General features: G+C 39.0%; 2 protein-coding genes across 4 annotated transcripts in view; one reads left to right on the forward strand and one right to left on the reverse strand.

Annotated features, from left to right (window-relative positions):
• On the forward strand, nt 1-14,717 carry Fkbp3 (FKBP prolyl isomerase 3). Its single transcript, XM_005073503.4, has 7 exons — nt 1-155; nt 3,475-3,576; nt 4,812-4,916; nt 9,363-9,498; nt 10,379-10,446; nt 12,826-12,923; nt 14,382-14,717. Exons 1-7 carry the CDS (start codon nt 48-50, stop codon nt 14,434-14,436), a joined length of 672 nt encoding a protein of 223 aa, XP_005073560.1. The 5' UTR covers nt 1-47; the 3' UTR covers nt 14,437-14,717.
• Nucleotides 13,449-19,458, reverse strand: part of Prpf39 (pre-mRNA processing factor 39) — a 25,602-nt gene continuing 19,592 nt past the window's right edge. For all 3 annotated transcript variants that reach the window (XM_005073502.4, XM_040743018.1, XM_021229214.2), the window contains exons 11-14: nt 19,212-19,396; nt 16,865-16,939; nt 15,726-15,840; nt 13,449-15,598 (exon numbers count right to left, since the gene is read on the reverse strand). In XM_005073502.4, coding sequence (XP_005073559.1) covers nt 15,542-15,598; nt 15,726-15,840; nt 16,865-16,939; nt 19,212-19,396 — 432 coding nt within the window. In that variant the 3' untranslated portion in view covers nt 13,449-15,541. The remainder of the gene's footprint in view (nt 15,599-15,725; nt 15,841-16,864; nt 16,940-19,211; nt 19,397-19,458) is intronic.

A 19,458-nucleotide genomic window follows, 5' to 3' on the forward strand; every position in this document is an offset into this window, starting at 1 on the left:
CTGGACTGAGGCGGGCTGGCTCAGTGCGGCGGCGGCAGCGGGGGAAGATGGCGGCGGCTGTTCCCCAGCGTGCTTGGACCGTGGAGCAGTTGCGCAGCGAGCAGCTGCCCAAGAAGGACATTATCAAGTTTCTGCAGGATCACGGTTCAGATTCGGTACCAGAGGCACCTGGGAGGCCGGGCCGGGGCGCTCCGGGGCCGCTTCACCCCCCTGAGATGCCTTACATCCCGGATTCCTCGGTGCCCCCGCCCTCGCCTGCTGTGGCCGGTGCTGGCCAGGCCCGAGCGGCCCTCGTGAGCTCGCACCCTCCCGCCCCCTGGGCCGCCCCTGCTTCCGCCGGGATCGGCCTTGTTTCGTGGGGCAGGCGAGCGAGCTGCGGTCGTAGACGGCGGTGTCTGAGGCGGGGCCGAGGAATGGGGATGCTAGATTCCCGGGCGCAGATGCTGGCCACTGGGAAACGGGAGGGTTGTAAAGACGTGGGAGTCGTGTGTGCATCTTACTCGTCTTACCAGTTTACTAGATACCGAACTGTAATGGTCTGATTTTGAAAAACCCACGATACCGTGATTTAACTTTTTTTGTTACAAAACCCTTTTACCTTTATAATTAGGGGACTTCAATGTGAGGTTTTTAATACTATGGCTATAAACACGCAGATTTCAAAAATGGTAGTTTTCTGACGCAGTTTTCAGCCTTGACTCCATCTTAGCCACCCATTTGTAGTCACAGGCTATGTTTTGTCAGACTTGACTTTTTGTCCTTCAGAAATGATCATTCCAGTCGCCACCGCCACCCGTTTTTTAATGTTTTTTTTGGGGGGGGCAACGTCTGTTGTTGCTCAGACTGGCCCCAAACTCCTGATCCCCTTTCCTGCACCTCCCAAGTGCTAGGGTAAGAGCCATGCGCCACCATGTCGTCGTGTTCCCGATCTCCTTAAATTGCTGAGTGATTGTACGCGCTGTTGTTCATCTATCTGCCACCTAAAATCAAGAAGGTGCAACCTGAGTTTGATTTTTTTTCTACAGTTTTTCAAATTCTAAAATGTCAAAATACTGAGTGTTCTGTGATTCCCAAGATTGAAAATGCTTTTGGTGACAGCCATTTAAATGCATATTTTGCAGTGATCGTTCACAAACCCAGGCCTGTGTTTTTCCAGTCGTACTATTACCACTATTTTAAGTTTCTGGGTTCTTTTGACAGAACTGTATTTTCACTTAGGGTCTTGACAGGGAGATTCAAGAACTCTTACACTCCCAAGTCCTTGAATATAAATAATCTGACATGAGGATATAGTTCAGCTACTATTTATATAACGTGTGGTAAGAATAGGAACTATGCTCCATGTTTGAATACACAAGAATGAAAAGGAAAGACGCCTTGCAAGTAGACCCTTTTGCTCTTTTAACGGAATTACTTTTTCTTGAGCCATAGCGGCCGGGCCGTGGTGGCGCATGCCTTTAATTCCAGCACTCGGGAGGCAGAGGCAGGCAGATCTCTGAGTTCGAGACCAGCCTGGTCTACAAGAGCTAGTTACAGGACAGTCTCCAAAGTCACAGAGAAACCCTGTCTCGGGTAAAAAAAAAAAAAAAAAAAAAAAAAAGTAGAGTTAGACATTCAATACCTCAATACTGTACATCTTTTATCTGTCTTTAAACAACTTATCCCGATGTAGAATTTAAAGTTTTTGTTTTCCTTTTATACTCTTAGGTTATACTAACCTGACTTGGACAGTTTCAGGAGATTTGGAATGTCATAATATTTTGTAATAAGTGCATGGTCCCCAATGATCATTTTCTTACCTTAATTAGTTGATGGTCATTATTTCTGTTAATTGTAAAAATATTAGGTAGTTGTGTTTTAGATATCTTCTTGGACTCATTCAAAAAAATCACAAGAGTGCTGAAGTAACTGATTATTTCTATATTTTGCCTGTCCTTTATCATTGAAAATTTTGATGCAGTGTCTCCATGTTAGCCACCCATTTGTAGCACAGGTGATGGTGCACACCTTTAATCTCAGAAGTATAAGTAGATAGATCTCTGTGAGTTCCAGGTCAGCCTGAACTACATACATAGTAAATTCTAGGCTGGTCAGTGTAACTTGCTGAGACTTCGTCTCAAAGGGTGTTGGGGATGGCGGTGGTGGTACACACCTTTTAATCCCAGCATTTGGGAGTCATAGGCAGGTGGATCTCTGAGTTCCAGGCCAGCCTGGTCTACAGCAGGACAACTCCAAAGCTACACAGAGAAACTCTGTCTCAAAATAAAACAAACCAAAAAAAAAAACCTTAGGTGCTAAAAAATACTTCAAGAAAATTTGGAGACCAGCAACTTTTAAATACAGTAAAGGAAGCAGACTAGAATAAAGGCTGGAGAAAATGCTCAGTGGGTGAAGTGTTTGCCACACAAATGTGATGCGACAGGAAGTATTAGTACTCATGTCACAGTGCTGCGTGGGAAGTGAAGACTAGCAAATCCTTGGAAGCTCTTAGGACTCCTAGCCTATAAGAGAGACCCTGTCTCAAATAAGGTGGAAACTGAGGACTGCGAGCACACCGTGTATGTTTTGTGTGTCCACACAGACACACACACTCACTGACAAACACAAGAAAATTTTTTTTAATTTTTAACACAAGATTTCTAATCCTCACCTGATTTTAAGATAAACATACTATGAATTGATTTTATTATTATTATTATTGCTTTTGCTTGTTTGTTTCTTGAGACAGTCTTAACTGTGAAGTAGTGTAAGATGGCCTGAAACTGCATGCTGGTTAGCCTCACAGGTGCTTTGATATTTTACATTTATTTATTTATTTATTGGCTTGATGTGGTGGGCTTTTAAAGGCATGCCAATAGCATTCTACCAGGAACAGCTGCTTATACTATGCTTAATGTCTAGATAGTCTTTTCTGTGTATTCTGTAATGGGAGAAAGGTTAGAATGAATCTGTCCCCCATACAATATAGTTCTAACCCTTAAATATTTAAAATATGCCTTTTAAGAATGAGATATAAAGTACAGTGTTTATTTCTTCATTATTACTATGGGAAACATTAACAGCTAGCACAAAAAGATTGTTTCTAAGTTTCCTGATTTTTGAGACAGGGTCTCACTATCTTTACAGACTTCTCTTTGAATTCCTGAACTCAAGAAATCCTCCTGCCTCAGACTACAGCTTCATTATACTAGGCTCCATTTTCTTTCTGTTTTCTGAGACAGGGTCTCATGTATCTCAGCCTAGTCTTGAACTCACTGTGTACCTGGCCATGGTCTTGATACCAGTGCTGGGATTTCAGGTGTGTGTCAGCAAAACCAGTTTATGTGGTGTGTGGAATGGATCCTGGGGCTTTTGGGTACTAGGCAAGCACTCTATCTACTGAGCTACATCCTCAGCTCCAGACTCCATTTTCTAATTTTAGATCCTTCCTGCTTGAGGAAAATTGTTTTAATTAATGAGATTTTCTCTTTGTAGTTTCTTGCAGAGCATAAACTATTGGGTAACATTAAAAATGTAGCTAAGACTGCTAATAAGGACCATTTGGTTACAGCCTACAACCATCTTTTTGAAACGAAGGTAAGTGATAACATCCTACTAGAAGAACTTCATTTAGAAATTTTGTCTTCACATACAAATTATGGGGCGGGGGAGGTTTCGAGACAGGGTTTCTCTGTAGCTTTGGGGCTGTCCTGGAACTAGCTCTTGTAGACCAGACTGGTCTTGAACTCAACAGAGATCGGCTGCCTCTGCCTCCCAAGTGCTGGGATTAAAGGTGTGTGCCACCACCCCCTGGCCTCACATACATATATATATATATATATTTTTTTTTTTTTCCCCGAGACAGGGTTTCTCTGTGGCTTTGGAGGCTGTCCTGGAACTCGCTTGGTAGTTCAGGCTGGCCTCGAACTCACAGAGATCCTCCTGCCTCTGCCTCCCGAGTGCTGGGATTAAAGGCGTGCGCCACCAAAGCCCGGCTCACATACAAATTTTAAACGCACTTTTTATTGAAGAGTATGTTGAGGCTTTCCCACCTGCAGTTTTTCTTAATTATGATCATAATTTGGACTTTCTACCATAACAGGCAAGGCTAGTTTACAACATGGTTGAGTGTTTGGGTTATTTTTTAAAGGAACCAGATTTAAAAAAAACAACAACAACAAAAAAAAACCTACTGGTATAAATCAATGCACAAACTCTTAAGTCATAATTCGTTAAGCCAGTTGACTTTTTTTTTTTTTTTCTCTCGAGACAGGGTTTCTCTGTATTGTTTTGGAGCCTGTCCTGGAACTTGCTCAGAGACCAGGCTAGTCTCGAACTCACAGAGATCCCCCTGTTTCCGCCTCCCGAGTGCTGGGATTAAAGGTGTGTGCCACCAACGCCCGGCTGCCAGTTGACATTCTCTACAGTGTTATAACTTGTTATGTGGAAACAGTGCGTTCTATGTCATGGTGATAAAAACAGACTGAAAGAAACCCTTCGGTGTTTGTTTACTGCAAAGTCACCACCATCTACAGAAAAGGGTTTTTATTGAAAGAGTCATGAGTAGTATGTGTCTGATATCCTTGTCTGAAGGTCATGGTGCTTGTTTAGAATTCATATCATGAAATGGTTTGAGGGTCATAACTTACTGACGTTATATATTTAAACCAGTAATATCTTTGTTGTTAGATGATTCCCTTGGGTGGTCTGCTTTTGTTTGAGTTATTGATACATAAGTTTGTATCATTGTGCAGGTGCTCATTTATTGGAAGGGTGGAATCTTCCTAATTCCTGGCCTATGTCCAGTACTCATGCTAGAATCTTTTTTACAGCGTTTCAAGGGTACTGAAACTGTAAGTAAAGTATCTGAACAAGTGAAAAATGTGAAGCTTGATGATAAACCCAAAGAAACCAAGTCTGAAGAGACTCTTGATGAGGTTTGTATATGACGGCTTTTACTTTTCTTCTTTTAGTACTAGGAATTGAACCTAGGACCTCATGCTTGGTAGGCAAGTGCTCTACCACTACATTAATTCCAAGAACTTGTTTTAATTTTGAGAAGGGCTTCACTAAGTTGTGCAGGCTGGCCTCTGTCACCCGACTAGCAGGGATTAGCCCCCAGGCCAGCTAACATTTGCTTTATAAATAAACTCGGCATGGTTGAGTGCAGCTACTTTTCAGAGCGTAGGTATACCACTCCCTATTCTTAGCATAGAAGTAAACCAAAGAGCAGTAGCTTCTGGCCAGAGCTCCCAGGTTTTCTGAACTATTTTAAGAACCTGATTTGGGAGCTAAGTTGGTCTGAATTAAAGAAACTTCCTTTTGAGTTATTTTTAGCTTTTTCTGGTGAGCATGATGTGCCAGGCTATGAAAACAGTCCAGGCTTGGCTTCAGGGTATGGGATCATGTCTCATCTTTCCCAGGTTTTACATCCTTATATAAAGTTTGAAGAATCTGATTAATCATTTGGGAGTTTGTTTGTTTTGGAGGCAAAGTTTTGCTTTTTAGTCTAGGTTGGCTTCAGACTTTTCATTTTCTTGCCTCACCCACCTAAGTACAGGAATTGTAGGCCCAGCTTTACACTTATTCATTGCAAGCAGTCAGTGTCAGTGATAATAATCTACATTTAGTTTTATAGCATTTGGGTATGTATCCACAGACTGTAAGTTAAGATGTAATAAAGTCAAATAGTTACGTTTGGTTTTGGTTTTTTGAGACAGGGTTTCTCTGTAGCTTTGAAGCCTGTCCTGTGTCCTGTAACTCACTTTGTAGACCAGGCTGGCATCCAACTCACAGAGATCTGCCTGCCTCTGTCTCCTAAGTGAGTTTTGCAGTCTTTTCCAGAGAGAACAAATTAATGTTTGTGGGTACGTATACACAGAACAGTTCGGAGTTTTATTATTACTATGTTTGATGACTTTTATCTATTGAATAAATATTGAGTGGCTATAAAAGTAAATAAATCTATGATTACTACAGGGTTTCAAAAGCAATGAACATAGTGTATCCTCATGAAAATTAGACATGTTATAAGACAAGATGATACATTGTAAAGAGTTAAGAAAGGGGGTGGTGGTAATGGTGCACACCTTTAATCCTAACCCTCAGGAGGCAGACCTCTGTGATTCCCAGGCCATCCTGGTCTACATAGTGAGTACCAAGCCAGTAAGTAAGGGCTACTTAATACAACTCTGTCTCAAAACGTGTGTGGTTTTTTTTTGGTTTTTACAAGACAGGGTTTCTCTGTATTGTTTTGGAGGCTGTTGGTCCAGCCCAGCCTCGAACTCACAGAGATCCGCCTGCCTCTGCCTCCCGAGTGCTGGGATTAAAGGCATGCGCCACCACCGCCACGCACAAGTGTGTGTTTTAAGAAAAAGAATTTCTGGTAAAACACAATTTTGGGGGTTTTGTTTGGTTTTGTTTTTTTGAGACAGGGTTTCTCTGTAGCTTTGAAGCCTGTCCTGTGTCCTGTAACTCACTTTGTAGACCAGGCTGGCATCCAACTCACAGAGATCCGCCTGCCTCTGCCTCCTAAGTGCTGGGATTAAAAACATGCACCACTGACTCTCAGCCAAAACATATTTTTTTTAAGAGCCAGAAAAAGTCTAGACAATTTTAATGGGTGATTTTTGTTAAGACCTATAACTTTGACCATTATTTCTTGGCTTAGAAGTCCTATGAATACATACCTTTCCTTTTATTTCTCCTGTGTCCTTAGCTCTCATTTGCTTTATTAAATTGGGAACATTGAAGTCAACTACGTACTCTCTCTCTTCCTGGCTCTTGTAGTCTCTTAGTAATACTGTACTCACCCCTGTTGTTATTTTCTATGCTCGTACTGTGGAACTACAGAGGAAAAATGAAGAAATAAGCACAAAGTGGTCATTAGGCCAGGTCTGAGTTCGTGTTAGTTTGGTTAACTTGTGGCCAAAGTCACAAGACAATCTTCTAAAATCAGAATGCAATTCATTGCCCTCAATGGTACTCATCTAGCTCATAGGATACATTTCTCTTAAGACAGTGGTGGGCTGGTGCAACAGCTCAGTTGGTAAAAATATTCGCATTACAGGAGAGACGACTCAGGAATCACTAAAACCCATGTTAAGCTAGATGGAATAGTGGACTGTCTGCAATTCTAGCACTCCAAGAGAAGCAGGGACAGAACCCCCAGAAGTTTGGTGCTACACATGATGATCCTTCCTCGGTCTCCCAAGGGCTGGGTGGGATTCACATAGGCTACCAGGCCCAAATTAGACTTTTCTGCTTATTTGGTTTTTTTGTGTTTGTTGGGGCAGAAGGAGAGCTTTGGGGCTCAATTTAATATTTCTTTATTGATGGGTACTATGCTGGGCTATAGGATGTTTAATAGTATCTCGTGCTGTTAGTTTTGTTAACATGACAAAGCTAGTCACATGGGAAAGGGGAACCACCGTTGAAGATTGGCTGCCATCAGATTGGTCTGTGGGCATGTCTGTGGGGGCATTCTCTTGATTGACATGGGATAGACCAGCCCACCTTGAGCAAATGATCTAAGGTTGTATATGAAAGCAAGCTGAGCAAGCCGGTAGGTAACCTTTCCTCTATCTGTTCCTGTCATTACTCTTGCCTTGACTCCTTTCCTGACTGTGAACTGTGATTGAGACATGAAAGCCAAAATAAACCCTTTCCCCTAGTTGGTTGGTTTTACTTTTTTGGGTCTTTACCCTTTTTATCTTAGTTCTTTTGGGGGCCCAACACCCAAATAAATCACACAGAGGCTTATTCTTATGAATGCCCGGCCTTAGCTTGGCTTATTTCTAGCCAGCTTTTTTTTTGGGGGGGGGGGTTCGAGGCAGGGTTTCTCTATGGCTTTGGAAGCTGTCCTGGAACTAGCTCTTGAAGATCATGCTGGTCTTTAACTCACAGAGATTCACCTGCCTCTGCTTCCCAAGTGCTGGGATTAAAGGTGTGTGCCACCACTGCAGGCCTGAGAGTAATAATTTTTCTCTTTTTAAGACTTATTTATTCTACAAAGTGAGTGCTAGGATAGGCTTCAAAGCCTTACAGAGAAACCCTGTCTCGAAAAACCAAGGGAAAAAAAAAAAGATTTATTATGTATGCAGTGTTCTGCCTGCATGTATGCCTGTAGGCCAGAAGAGGGCTCCAGATCTCATTATGGATGGCTGTGAGCCAACAGGTGTTGTTGGTTGCTGGGAATTCAACTCAGGACAAGAGTAGTAATTTTGAACATCAGTCAATAACTACCTATGTCAAAGATATACCCAGCAGACTAAATTTGCACAGTTTTATTCAGAGCTAAGCTCCATTTATATGAGTGGGTGACTGGACCTTTTAAGGAAGAATAACAATGAGGGAGAGGGATTGGCAAAGACTCGACAAGAGCAAGAAGTGCAGCTGTTTTTAAGACCCAAGGTAGAGCAGGAAACCTAAGTGTTGTCATTTAGGCTCTTAAACCACAGACTGAGGCAAGAGCCTTCTTAACCTTTAGCCATGGCTGGAGTAGACAGTAAATTCTTTTGGAGTGTTGAATTTCTCAGAGGGTAACCATAGAGCAGTGGTTCTCAACCTTCCTAATGCTGTGACCCTTTTAATACAATTCCTCATGTTGTAGTGACCCACAACCATAAAATTATTTCCTTATTACTTCATAACTAATTTTGCCATTGTTATGAGTCATAGTGTGAATATCTGATTTGCAGGGTATAACACAGGAACAAAATATAGCTTTTCTACTTGTTTTAAAATAGCTTTTCTACTTGTTTTAAACGATTTGTAAACCAAAAATTAATTTGGATGTTGCAGATCCATTTCTGAATACAGAAACCATTTATTTGCATGAGCATTTTTTCCCTCCAAAATTTATTGCAACTTGGACTGGCCTAGAACTTGCTATGTAGACTGGGCTGGCCTTGAACTCACAGATCTGCCTTTCTCTGCCTCTGACTACTAGGATTGTGTGCCACCATTCCTGATTCCATCTAAGATTCTTGAGGGGTCATATTCAGGCTGTGGATGGAGGGAATATCACTGTATTCATTTTTATTAAGTATGATAAAAAACAGTCTGATAATACAGCTGGTATGGGGGTAGGGGATATCATAGATACCTTAGGAATTTAGTATTGTTTTTCTAACTTGAGAATTTATGATACTGAATAGTTAACAATTATGCCTTAAGAATTTTAGTTTCGAAGGATGCTATAAATTATTTGACATTAAATTATAGCCTCATGTGAATAATATTCTCATTGTTTTAACATGGTTTCTTAACTCATGTCGGCTATAAGTAGTTTGTTACTCTGATCTAACTTTGGTAACCATTAGATATCAGGATTTTGTCATCTTTTTTAAAAGAACATAAATAACAATATATTTTGTTTTTAGGGTCCACCTAAATATACAAAATCTATTCTAAAAAAGGGAGATAAAACCAACTTTCCTAAAAAGGGAGACATTGTTCACTGCTGGTATACAGGGACACTCCCGGATGGAACTGTTTTTGATACTAATATTCAAACAAGTAAGTCTTATCTTTTGTGCAGTAGAAAGATGAGCAAGGGCCATTCTTTTTCTTTGCTGTTACTTGTCCCTGATGTCTTTTGTACCAGGATTTTCTTAGTGGTCTACCATTTACAGGTTGTTGCCTGGCTAATCTTGATCAGTTGGGAAGCAAAGGTAGGACTGGAGGAAAGCTTTGTGTGTTTTAGAACCAATAGACTATTAAAGAGGGTTAGCTTGGCTCTGAGTTACGGTACTCCAAGAGCACAGTGGAAGTGCCATCTGCTCTGCGCCTGGTGTCATGTGCTGTCTGTCCTAAAAAAAGTGGGGACTACAAGAAGAGAAGCATTTATGTGGCCATGATTGAGGGAAGTCAGTGCCATAGCTCCACAGGAATGAGGGACTTGTTCCTATTGAAAAAGCATTCATCTCCCTTTTGCATTTAATCACCACTTAATAGGTTCCCTTGAAGCCTTTCTATCAGGTTAGCAAGGAAAAGCAATATTCAAACCTAGTAGTATCCCTGAATACTTTAAAAGACAAAATAGAAATAATCCCAGCACTCTGGAGACAGCAGGCAGGAAAGTTCATTGTACGTTCTAGTTCTAAGTAGTGAGTTCTAGGCCAGCTATGTAATAATATTCTCCTTCAAACAAAGAATGAGGCAGTACAGCATGTTATTTAGTGGTCCTTATCCTCTGCTTTCCGGGTGTTTTCACCTTGAGGCTACAGGCAACTGTAAGTAGGTAGGGGTGTGTGTGAGTCTCACAACAATCATATACTTGAAACATGTTTAAGATTACTTTTGTGACTTTGTTAGGCAGTTCTTAAATACCTAATATTACAGTTTAGAAGGTAATTAAAACTGCATTATTTGATTTAAAGATAAATCTGTTCTGCAGGTTCAAAGAAGAAGAAAAATGCCAAGCCTTTAAGCTTCAAGGTTGGAGTTGGCAAGGTTATCAGAGGAGTAAGTAGAATCCCTGGTATTCTAACAGATGTTGTTTGTGGTGTTGTGAGGCTCCTAAAAAGTTTGGATTGTGGGGATGGTGAGCACCTTTGTGATGGAACATTTGACCAGCATGGTCTTACTGCACTGGATTCTGAACATGTCTCAGTTATTCTTTTTTTGTGCAGTGACACCATGATCATATAATTGGAGGCTTGCATAGTGTCAGAGGCACAGTCCATTAATAATACCATAGTAGCGAGCATGAAGGCATGGTGCTGGAAATGTAGCTGAGAGCCCTACTTCCTGATCTACAGGCACCTGGCAGAGAGATGCTGGGCCTTGGCATGAACATTTAAAACCTCAGAGCCCACACCCCAACAACATACCTCCTCCAACAAGGCCACACTTATTTTTGTTTTTCAAGACAGGGTTTCTCTGTGGATCACTTTGTATATCAGGCTAGTCTCAGAGACCCACCTGCCTCTGTCTCCCAAATGCTGGGATTAAAGATGTGTCCCACCACACCTGGTAAGGTCACACTTCTTAATCATTCAAACCAGTTTATCCAGTTTATCAGCTGGGTACTAAACTCAAATATATGAGCCTATGGGGACGTTATCATTCAGACACCAAAGCACACAAGAGACATTTTGTAGAAGTCCAATAATTAGGGTTGGAGATAGAATGAAAATAATCCTTAAAGGCAGACAGGCTTTGTAGTATCCTTGCTGACTGACCTGGTACAAGTTTTTTAGGTGTCAATTTCTCAAATTGGAGGCTCCACCCATCTATATATCATAGCCAGGCCTATTTAGAGACCCTGTCTCAAAATAAACAAGAATACTGATAAAACTCCAGAGCTATAAGGTTTAGGGAGTATAATTTAATATAATGGGGATTCATACAGTAGTATAAGCTTACCGAAGAAAAAAACAGCCTTTCCTGAGTTTTGTTTTTAACATGAGACGGAAGTTTTATTGGGAGGAGTTGGGGAAAGGGAAGGGAGACAGAAAAGTGAGACAGATCTGTCTGCCTCAGAGAAATAGCAGAAAGAGCATTTAAGATCTGCTTAAAGCCGGGCAGTGGTGGCACACGCCTTTAATCCCAGCACTGGGGAGGCAGAGGCAGGCGGATCTCTGTGAGTTCGAGGCTGTGCTGGACCGACAGCCTCGAAAACAATACAGAGAAACCCTGTCTCATAAAAACAAACAAACAAAAAAGACAGTACATAACTTTTTTGTCATATGTGCTTATAGAAACAGGGTTTTATTTTTTTCTAAGTCTTTGAGACATCAACATGCCTTTGCCCAAGCATATGAGAAATAACAAATCTTTTTTTTTTTTAAAGATTTATTTATTACATATACAGTGTTCTGCCAGAAGAGAGCACCAGATTGAATTGTAGATGGTTGTGAGCCACCATGTGGTTGCTGGGAATTGAACTCAGGACCTCTGGGAGAGCAGTCAGTGCTCTTAACCTCTGAGCCATCTCTCCAGCCCGAGAAATAACAAATCTTAAGTATCAACTATTATACTACATTGAAATTATAAGTTGGGTTGATAATTTCCCTCAAATTATGTTTATTTTTTAGTTTTTCAAGACAGGGTTCCTCTGTGTAGCTTTTATTCATGTTAGGGACTACCTGTTTTATTGTAGTTGCTCAGAAACTCAAATGGTGACATCCAAAATGTTTACCTAATGTAGGTATAAAAATGTGACATACTGCTTTAAGTGTAAGATGAGGCTTGAAGATTCCTGTGTGGAACTCTAAACAGAAAATCAGGTTTTAGTAAAAGATGCAGCCTGACTGACTGACATGTATAAGGCTTGATCTTCAAACTAACAAGGAAAAAATAAACTGAGTGGAGCTCTGCTTTGAACTTGAGACTTTATATTGAAGAAATTGAAGACAAAGATTTAGGAATTTATCCAAGCACATTAGAGAAATAATTTTTAAAACATTATTTTGTTTTTTTGAGACAGGGTTTCTGTGTGAAACTGTCCTAGTTGTCCTGGAACTAGCTCTGTAGACCAGGCTGGCCTCTGTCTGTGTGAGATTAAAGGTGTGAGCCATTTCCACCTGGCTAAAAATTATTTTTACAGTAATGGTGGCACACACTTTAATCCCAGCACTGGAGAGGCAAGTGGTTCTGTATGAATTCAAGGCCAGCCTAGTTTACAAGTGTTCTGTATGTTTTATGGATATAAATACCCATGAAAGCCATAACAGAGTATTCCTTAGGCAGATAGGAGCTGCTTGATTTGGGTGCTGGGAGCTGAATTCTGCAAAAGTGTTAAGATCCCTTAATTTCTAAGCCATCTTCCAGCACCAAAAGAATTAAAAAATATGTATGTTTGCTGTTCTGTAATTCCATGCATTTTGTTTTTGCTTTTAGTGGGATGAAGCGCTCCTGACTATGAGTAAAGGAGAAAAGGCTCGACTGGAAATTGAACCAGAATGGGCCTATGGAAAGAAAGGACAGCCTGATGCCAAGTATCCTTTCTCTATTTTACACACACACACACACACACACACACACACACACACACACACACACACACACACACACACACACACACACACACCTCCCTTCCTGGAGGTGTGAAAGATGCTGTGGGAGCAAAATCAAGAATCATTTCTGTATAGCTTTACTGAGACAATCCTGTCTACTGAAGCCATAGGAATGTCATACTGCCTGGCTGATACTTTCTTCTGATACAAAGTAATCAAACTTTGTACAGATCTTCTTTTTTAATCTTCTTGCTGTTTTTTTTTTCTTTTAGATGAGAGTCTGTGTGCACCATGTTGACAACTGACATTTGGAATTCTTAAATTTCAACTTCTTGTGGAGAAAGGGTCTTCTGTAGCTTTGGCTAACCTTAAATTTCTAATCCACCAGATGCAGTGGTCATATTTATGGGACAGTTTTGTGTTATTTAACTGAGTAAGAATTTAAAATTTAGAAATAGAACAAACAAACAGTGGTTACCACATGTAAAATGAAGACCACAAGACAAATGTTAGTAAGCATTTATTAATAATTACAGTACTTCTATGACAAATTGGTTTGTCAGCATTTACAAAAAACAGAAAGGCAATGATTCTACCATTTAGGCTTTAATAGTTAAGTGGAAAGTAGTTATTAGCTGTTGATTCCATACTTGTTGGCCAAAATAGTTTTTATAGTAGGATTTGTGGGGGATAAGGAGTGAAGTTCAGGTTGGAAGTCCTCTCTAGTCTTAAAAATTTAAATTCACAGAGCAAGTTCCAGAACAGGCTCCAAAGCTACACAGAAACCCTGTCACAAATAACAAAAAGTTAAAATTCATTTCAGCTAGCTGGCAACTTCATCTCATGTGAAAGCATTGTTAAGATTGATCTGATGTGTACAAAGAAACCATTACCTTTTTTTTTTCCCCTACTTTGTTTTTTGGAAATAGTTTCTCTGTGTAGCCCTGGAACTGCCTGCCTCTTCTAGTTCTGGCATTAAAGTTGTTAATGTCAGCAAGCACTCCTGAACTTAGCTTTTTAATACAATAGGCGTCATTCTCTGCCTTAGATGCTGATTCACTCAGATGTTTTAAGTACTATAGTAGCCTTCATAAGATAATGGCTAATTCGGTACATTAGTGAGTCATTCAGGTAAGAATAGTTGTTGAAATTCAACTTTTATGGTTTCTACTGATCACTTAGGAAACTTAAGATAGCCTCTGAGTCAAATACAAATCTCTTAAATTTATTGGGACAACCTCTCTGGGCTACCTTTGAACTAACCATCTTCACCACAAAAATGTTGGGACTTAGTAAGGGTGTATCACCAAACAACTCTCTTCCTTTCCTTTTGAGTTTAAATTACTAATAGCCAAATTTCACAATTCTAATATTATACTGTGATTTAGTGTTTGGGGTAGAGGCACTTTTCATCAAATTTACCTTGACCATTTCTTGCAGAATTCCACCAAACACCAAACTCATTTTTGAAGTGGAATTAGTAGATATTGACTGAAACCAATGCTTCAGATCTGAAGACATCAGCAACAATAAAAACTTGGCCTTGAAACTTAATGTGACTAATTAGAGCTTGTTAGTACTTTAAGGGAAGAATGGACTGGAAAATCCAAGGAGTTAAAGCTTGTTTACTTGATTTGAGAAATGTAATCCCCTGGAAGTCCCTTTAAGTCTCAGATATTTTACTATAGCTGTGTAAAGTATTAAAGAGAACTGCTTTTCCTTTTACCTCATATTATAAACTAAAAGGCTCAATAAAAATGTCATGGATTATCTTGATTTGACTGATGTACTCTGTTGCTGTACTAATGTTCAGATTAGGTAAAGTAGAACTCAGGAGTTCCTCTGTTAATCAAGGTGGCTAGCTTTGTCTAGGACATTTTAAAAATAATACTCTATGGTGAAAGGTCAAGAAGATAATAAATTTAGAGAAGAAATCATACTTCAATGTTTGTATTTGGTATGCCTCCCACAAATGAATTCATAAACAATTGCTGCATGAGTCATTTTTATTACAAAAAAAGATAACTGATCAAAATGAAAGCTTACAAATTTTACATGAATATTTTAGATACAAAGTTTTCAAAGCATACTTTGATATTTCATTTCTTAAGGGGATGCTGACATACTTTCTCGTTTATAATATTAATAGTTCATCTTTCTTGCAATTAGAGCCAAATTTCCAACTATAACTGAAACATATAGACAACCTTAGGATATCTTAAATCCTATTTTTAAGGAGAGAAAATTCTCAGTAACCAGCCCTTTTTTTTTCCCAGAATCTTGTAACTGACATGATTTGCAGTCAGTTTTTTTTTTTTTCCTACACTTAAGGCTACAAATCTCTTGCATGAGTTGCAAAAGAATTCTAGACCACTTAATGAAAATAAAATAAAAATAGTTCTTCAATAAAAAGTAAATTTTAAAAATGGTAGGAAAGTTTCTATGGTACACCAATTGACATTTTCTACGATTAGCTAAACAAATGTTATACAGAAACTGGGAAGACATTATCAAATACAACAAGCTTATGCTATGTTTACATCCTTCAAAAAATAATTCCACATTTCTCATATAACCAATCTGAAATTTACATTTTTCCATCAGGTTGGAGGTGGAGGATAATACTGTCCATAATTCCAAGGATTCTGATAATTGTACTGAAAAGGTAAAAGTAAAATATGTCAGCATACTAGTATAAAATTAAACTGGTAAAATTCCACTACTAACCACATAAGGAAATATACAATGCAGAACCATTGCAAAGAATAAATTACGAAGACCTACCTGATACCAGGCACTGTAATTATATGCAGCTTGATTTGCCTGTAAATCCCCATCAAGGATCTGTGCAGATGACATATCTTCTGTGTGCACTTTCTTTTCTTCTGGTTCTTCTGAACTATATAAAAGGTCAAGATAAAAACTCAAATTTCCCATAGATAGGAACTTTTCTAGATGATTATATTATATACATTTATTGTAGTTAATGCTTTCAACCATCTTTTGGGAGCAAGGTGCTGTTCAGAACAAGATAGTCCGGGGTGGGGACTGCAAACTGGTAAACAGACCAAAGGCTAAGCCCAGTTTACTTTTTGTTATGGAGCAATCTCCAAAACTTCTCCATCCTAAGAACTTAACCTACCATTAATATATTTATGAGTTGCCATCTACATTAGCTGCCAATAGCAGATGGTACGGATCCCTGTCCTCAAATGACCAACAGTAGTCTGCCACTTTAATATATTTCCAATCTGGCCTTTGACTTTATAGCCTTCTTACTCTCCACAGATCTACACTACAGTTCTCCATTCATACAGGGAGACCTCTTGCTGAGAAATTACATACTCAGTTCTTTCTTTGTGCCAGAGGTAGCAAACTGGCCTAAGGTCTGGATGTGACCTATGCTTTGTTTTTTAGTTCAGTGTGGTGGTGCATGCCTTTAATCCTGACCAAGTAAAAAACCAGAAACTGTCTACACATTTCTGCATAACCAGTTACAGCTAAGCAGCTATGCTGTAGATGAACAAACATCACAGGACAAACTTACCTCCAATTATTTCTAGCTACACAATCCTATTGTAACTGCCACCAGATTGCTTTGAACTATCATTCCAACTATAAGCATTTCCTAACAACCCTCAACTTAAGGTTAGTGACCCAACTCTAGTCATCATCAGTCTCATCTCCAGGTTCAAGGAAATCTTCATTTTGGGGCCTTGAAGAGTGGTAGGCTGAAAGTGGCCTTCATACTTGCTTCTAAGCTCAACCATCTGTGGTATTTTTTTCCCCAAGCCATATAAAAAGTATACAGTTATAATATAGAAGTCACACTCAAAAGTACATGTTTTTAAAAAGAACTTTCAATTTCATATGGGAAAAAAAATTTTAAGCATCCCTTCCTGATTTATCATGGATTTACATACCCATTTTCAGCTTTCCTTTTTAAGGTATCCTGTTCTTTTAGAAGTGTTTGATGTTCATCATATGCATTCAGAAGCCTGAAGTGGAAGGTAAAGAATACCCTTAGGGATGTATTTTTAAAAAACAAAACAAAAAACCCGAGCTCACATCTATTTCTAACTGGTATCTCTGTCTTGTCTTTTAAGACTGAAATCTTAGTTAAAGGGCCTACATAGTACCTTTTCATTGAACCAGTAATTTGGATATTACTACCAAGTCAAAATGATAGTCCATTTAATTCTGTAGGTACCAATTCTAAGAATTTGCTGTTTAATGCTGATGGTTCAATCTCTGAACTTCAAAGGCACAATGCAATCAAGATCCTTGTTCTGGAGAGGTGTAATACATATTTTTATGCTGTTAACCCTTACACTTAGGAGGCAGATACATCTCTGAATTCAAGGTGACCTAGGAATACAATTTAAAACAACAACAGCAAAAAACCCTACTTTGTTCTGGTGAAGTAGGTTCAATGGGTCAGTGCAGTGGTTCTCAACTTTCCTCATGTTTCAACCCTTTAACATAATTCCCCATGTTGTAGTGACCCCAAACTATCAAATTATTTTCATTCCTACTTCATAACTAATTTTGCTACTGTTATGAATCATAATGTAGATATTTGATAATGCAGAGTATTTGGTATGTGACCCCCTTGAAAGTGGTTGAGAACCACTGGGTCACTGGGTAAAGTACTTAACTGCCATGTACAAGGTCTTGGATTCAATACTTAGACTATGTCACATACTATTCCACTCATGCATGTTACATGTATTCTATTTCCATCACTGTGCTTCTCTCTTTCTTCAGAATCCACTAAGGACAAAATGAGAATACCTCTTCTAGGAAGTTTGACAGATAAAGTCTATACTATTTCATATACTTTTGTAGAATCCAAGAATCATATTATCCCAATGAAAAGCAAGCTTTACATAAAGTCAGTCCTTCTGTGTACCTTTTTCAGTGTAAAATACTGATTATATCGTATACAAGGTAGTTAAGAGCAGAAACTATGAAATAAGATGTGAGTGAGCCTCTCTTCATCAACTAAAATAACAGTATATTCATTTAAATGGCTATGAATTTTATACTACATAAATATAAAATACTTAGCATGATTTCAAGAACTAAACACTAGCTGCTCTGTTAAGATGAAAATTTACCATCAAAAACAAGCACATGCCTACAGACACTCAAGTTTCAAATGGTTTCCATAGAAATCAGTGTAAATCATATCAGCAAAGGCATATACATGCTATTAGGCACTGGGATATTTATTTACTTTTTTTTTTTTTTTTTTTCCGAGACAGGGTTTCTCTGTGGCTTTGGAGGCTATCCTGGAACTCACTCTGTAGACCAGGCTGGCCTCGAACTCACAAAGATCCGCCTGCCTCTGCCTCCCGAGTGCTGGGGATATTTATTTACTAACAAGAGAAAGACTGGAACTTTACCAATGTTGTAGGCAATATTTCTACTTTCAGGGTTATCAGATTTCAATCTCAAATTTAGATTTTGCCCCCCCAAAGCTATTGCAAACACTTGCATCATCCTCAACTTTTAAGTTTTTAAGATTCAGGAGGATGAATTCAATAAGCAAGATCAGTGTGACCACATCTACCTTCTTTACCAAGCTGAGATAAAATGGCATTTCTTACCCATTAGTCAGTCCTATCCTAGCTCTGCATGTTGCTGAGGACTGAATTCAGGGTCTTGTACATGACAGACACATAACTCCACCACTGAGCTTTACATCAACTACAGCCATCCCACGTTCCTACCTTCATGTGTCTCATAGTTGAGTTTTTAACTTATTTGTGTGGGGCCCACATGGTGGAAGGGGAGAACTGACTGCTACAAATTGTCTTCTGACCTCCATATGTGCACCATGGCATATGCACACACAAATAAAATAGTTCTGAAGACTTGATAAAGCTTCAGTCTATTAAGCATACACCCATTTACTAAACTGAATTTATTTCTACATGTCTCTAAAGGAAAAGTAGCCTTAACAAACATTTTTAAATTTAGCTTAGCTCCAACAACGTAGTTCAGGACATAAAGCATGATCTGGGAAACCCTGATGACCTGAGTTTGATCCCTAGCACCATGAAAAGGTAAGAGAAAACCCCATGAAGTTACCTTCTGATTTCTTCACATACATCTTAGAACACATGAACCCTCTCCTATACCTATCCATCATACACATAATAAAATTTTTAAATAAATTTAGAAATATATTAATTAACCACAAATTCTCATCACAATAACAATGCTCATGTTCCATTCAAAAAGATGATGGATTTACGATCTTACTTATTAACATCTGAACCAAAGTCTTCAAGGAATTCCACTTTTCTTTGGGAAAATGTAATTCTCATTTTAATAGGCAATGAGCCATGTATGGCTTTGTCAAAGCAATTGAGGATATTTTCTTCATTTTGTTTGAGGTCACAACTGTATTCCATTTCAAGTAAATTGAGGTATAACTTTGTGTTCTCCTGAGCAAAAAGCAGTATCAGTTAGTAACATTCCTACAATATTTTAATTAAAGCATAAGTAT

Source organism: Mesocricetus auratus, unplaced genomic scaffold, assembly GCF_017639785.1.
Source record: "Mesocricetus auratus isolate SY011 unplaced genomic scaffold, BCM_Maur_2.0 Super-Scaffold_15014, whole genome shotgun sequence".
NCBI classification, from domain to species: Eukaryota; Metazoa; Chordata; class Mammalia; order Rodentia; family Cricetidae; genus Mesocricetus; species Mesocricetus auratus.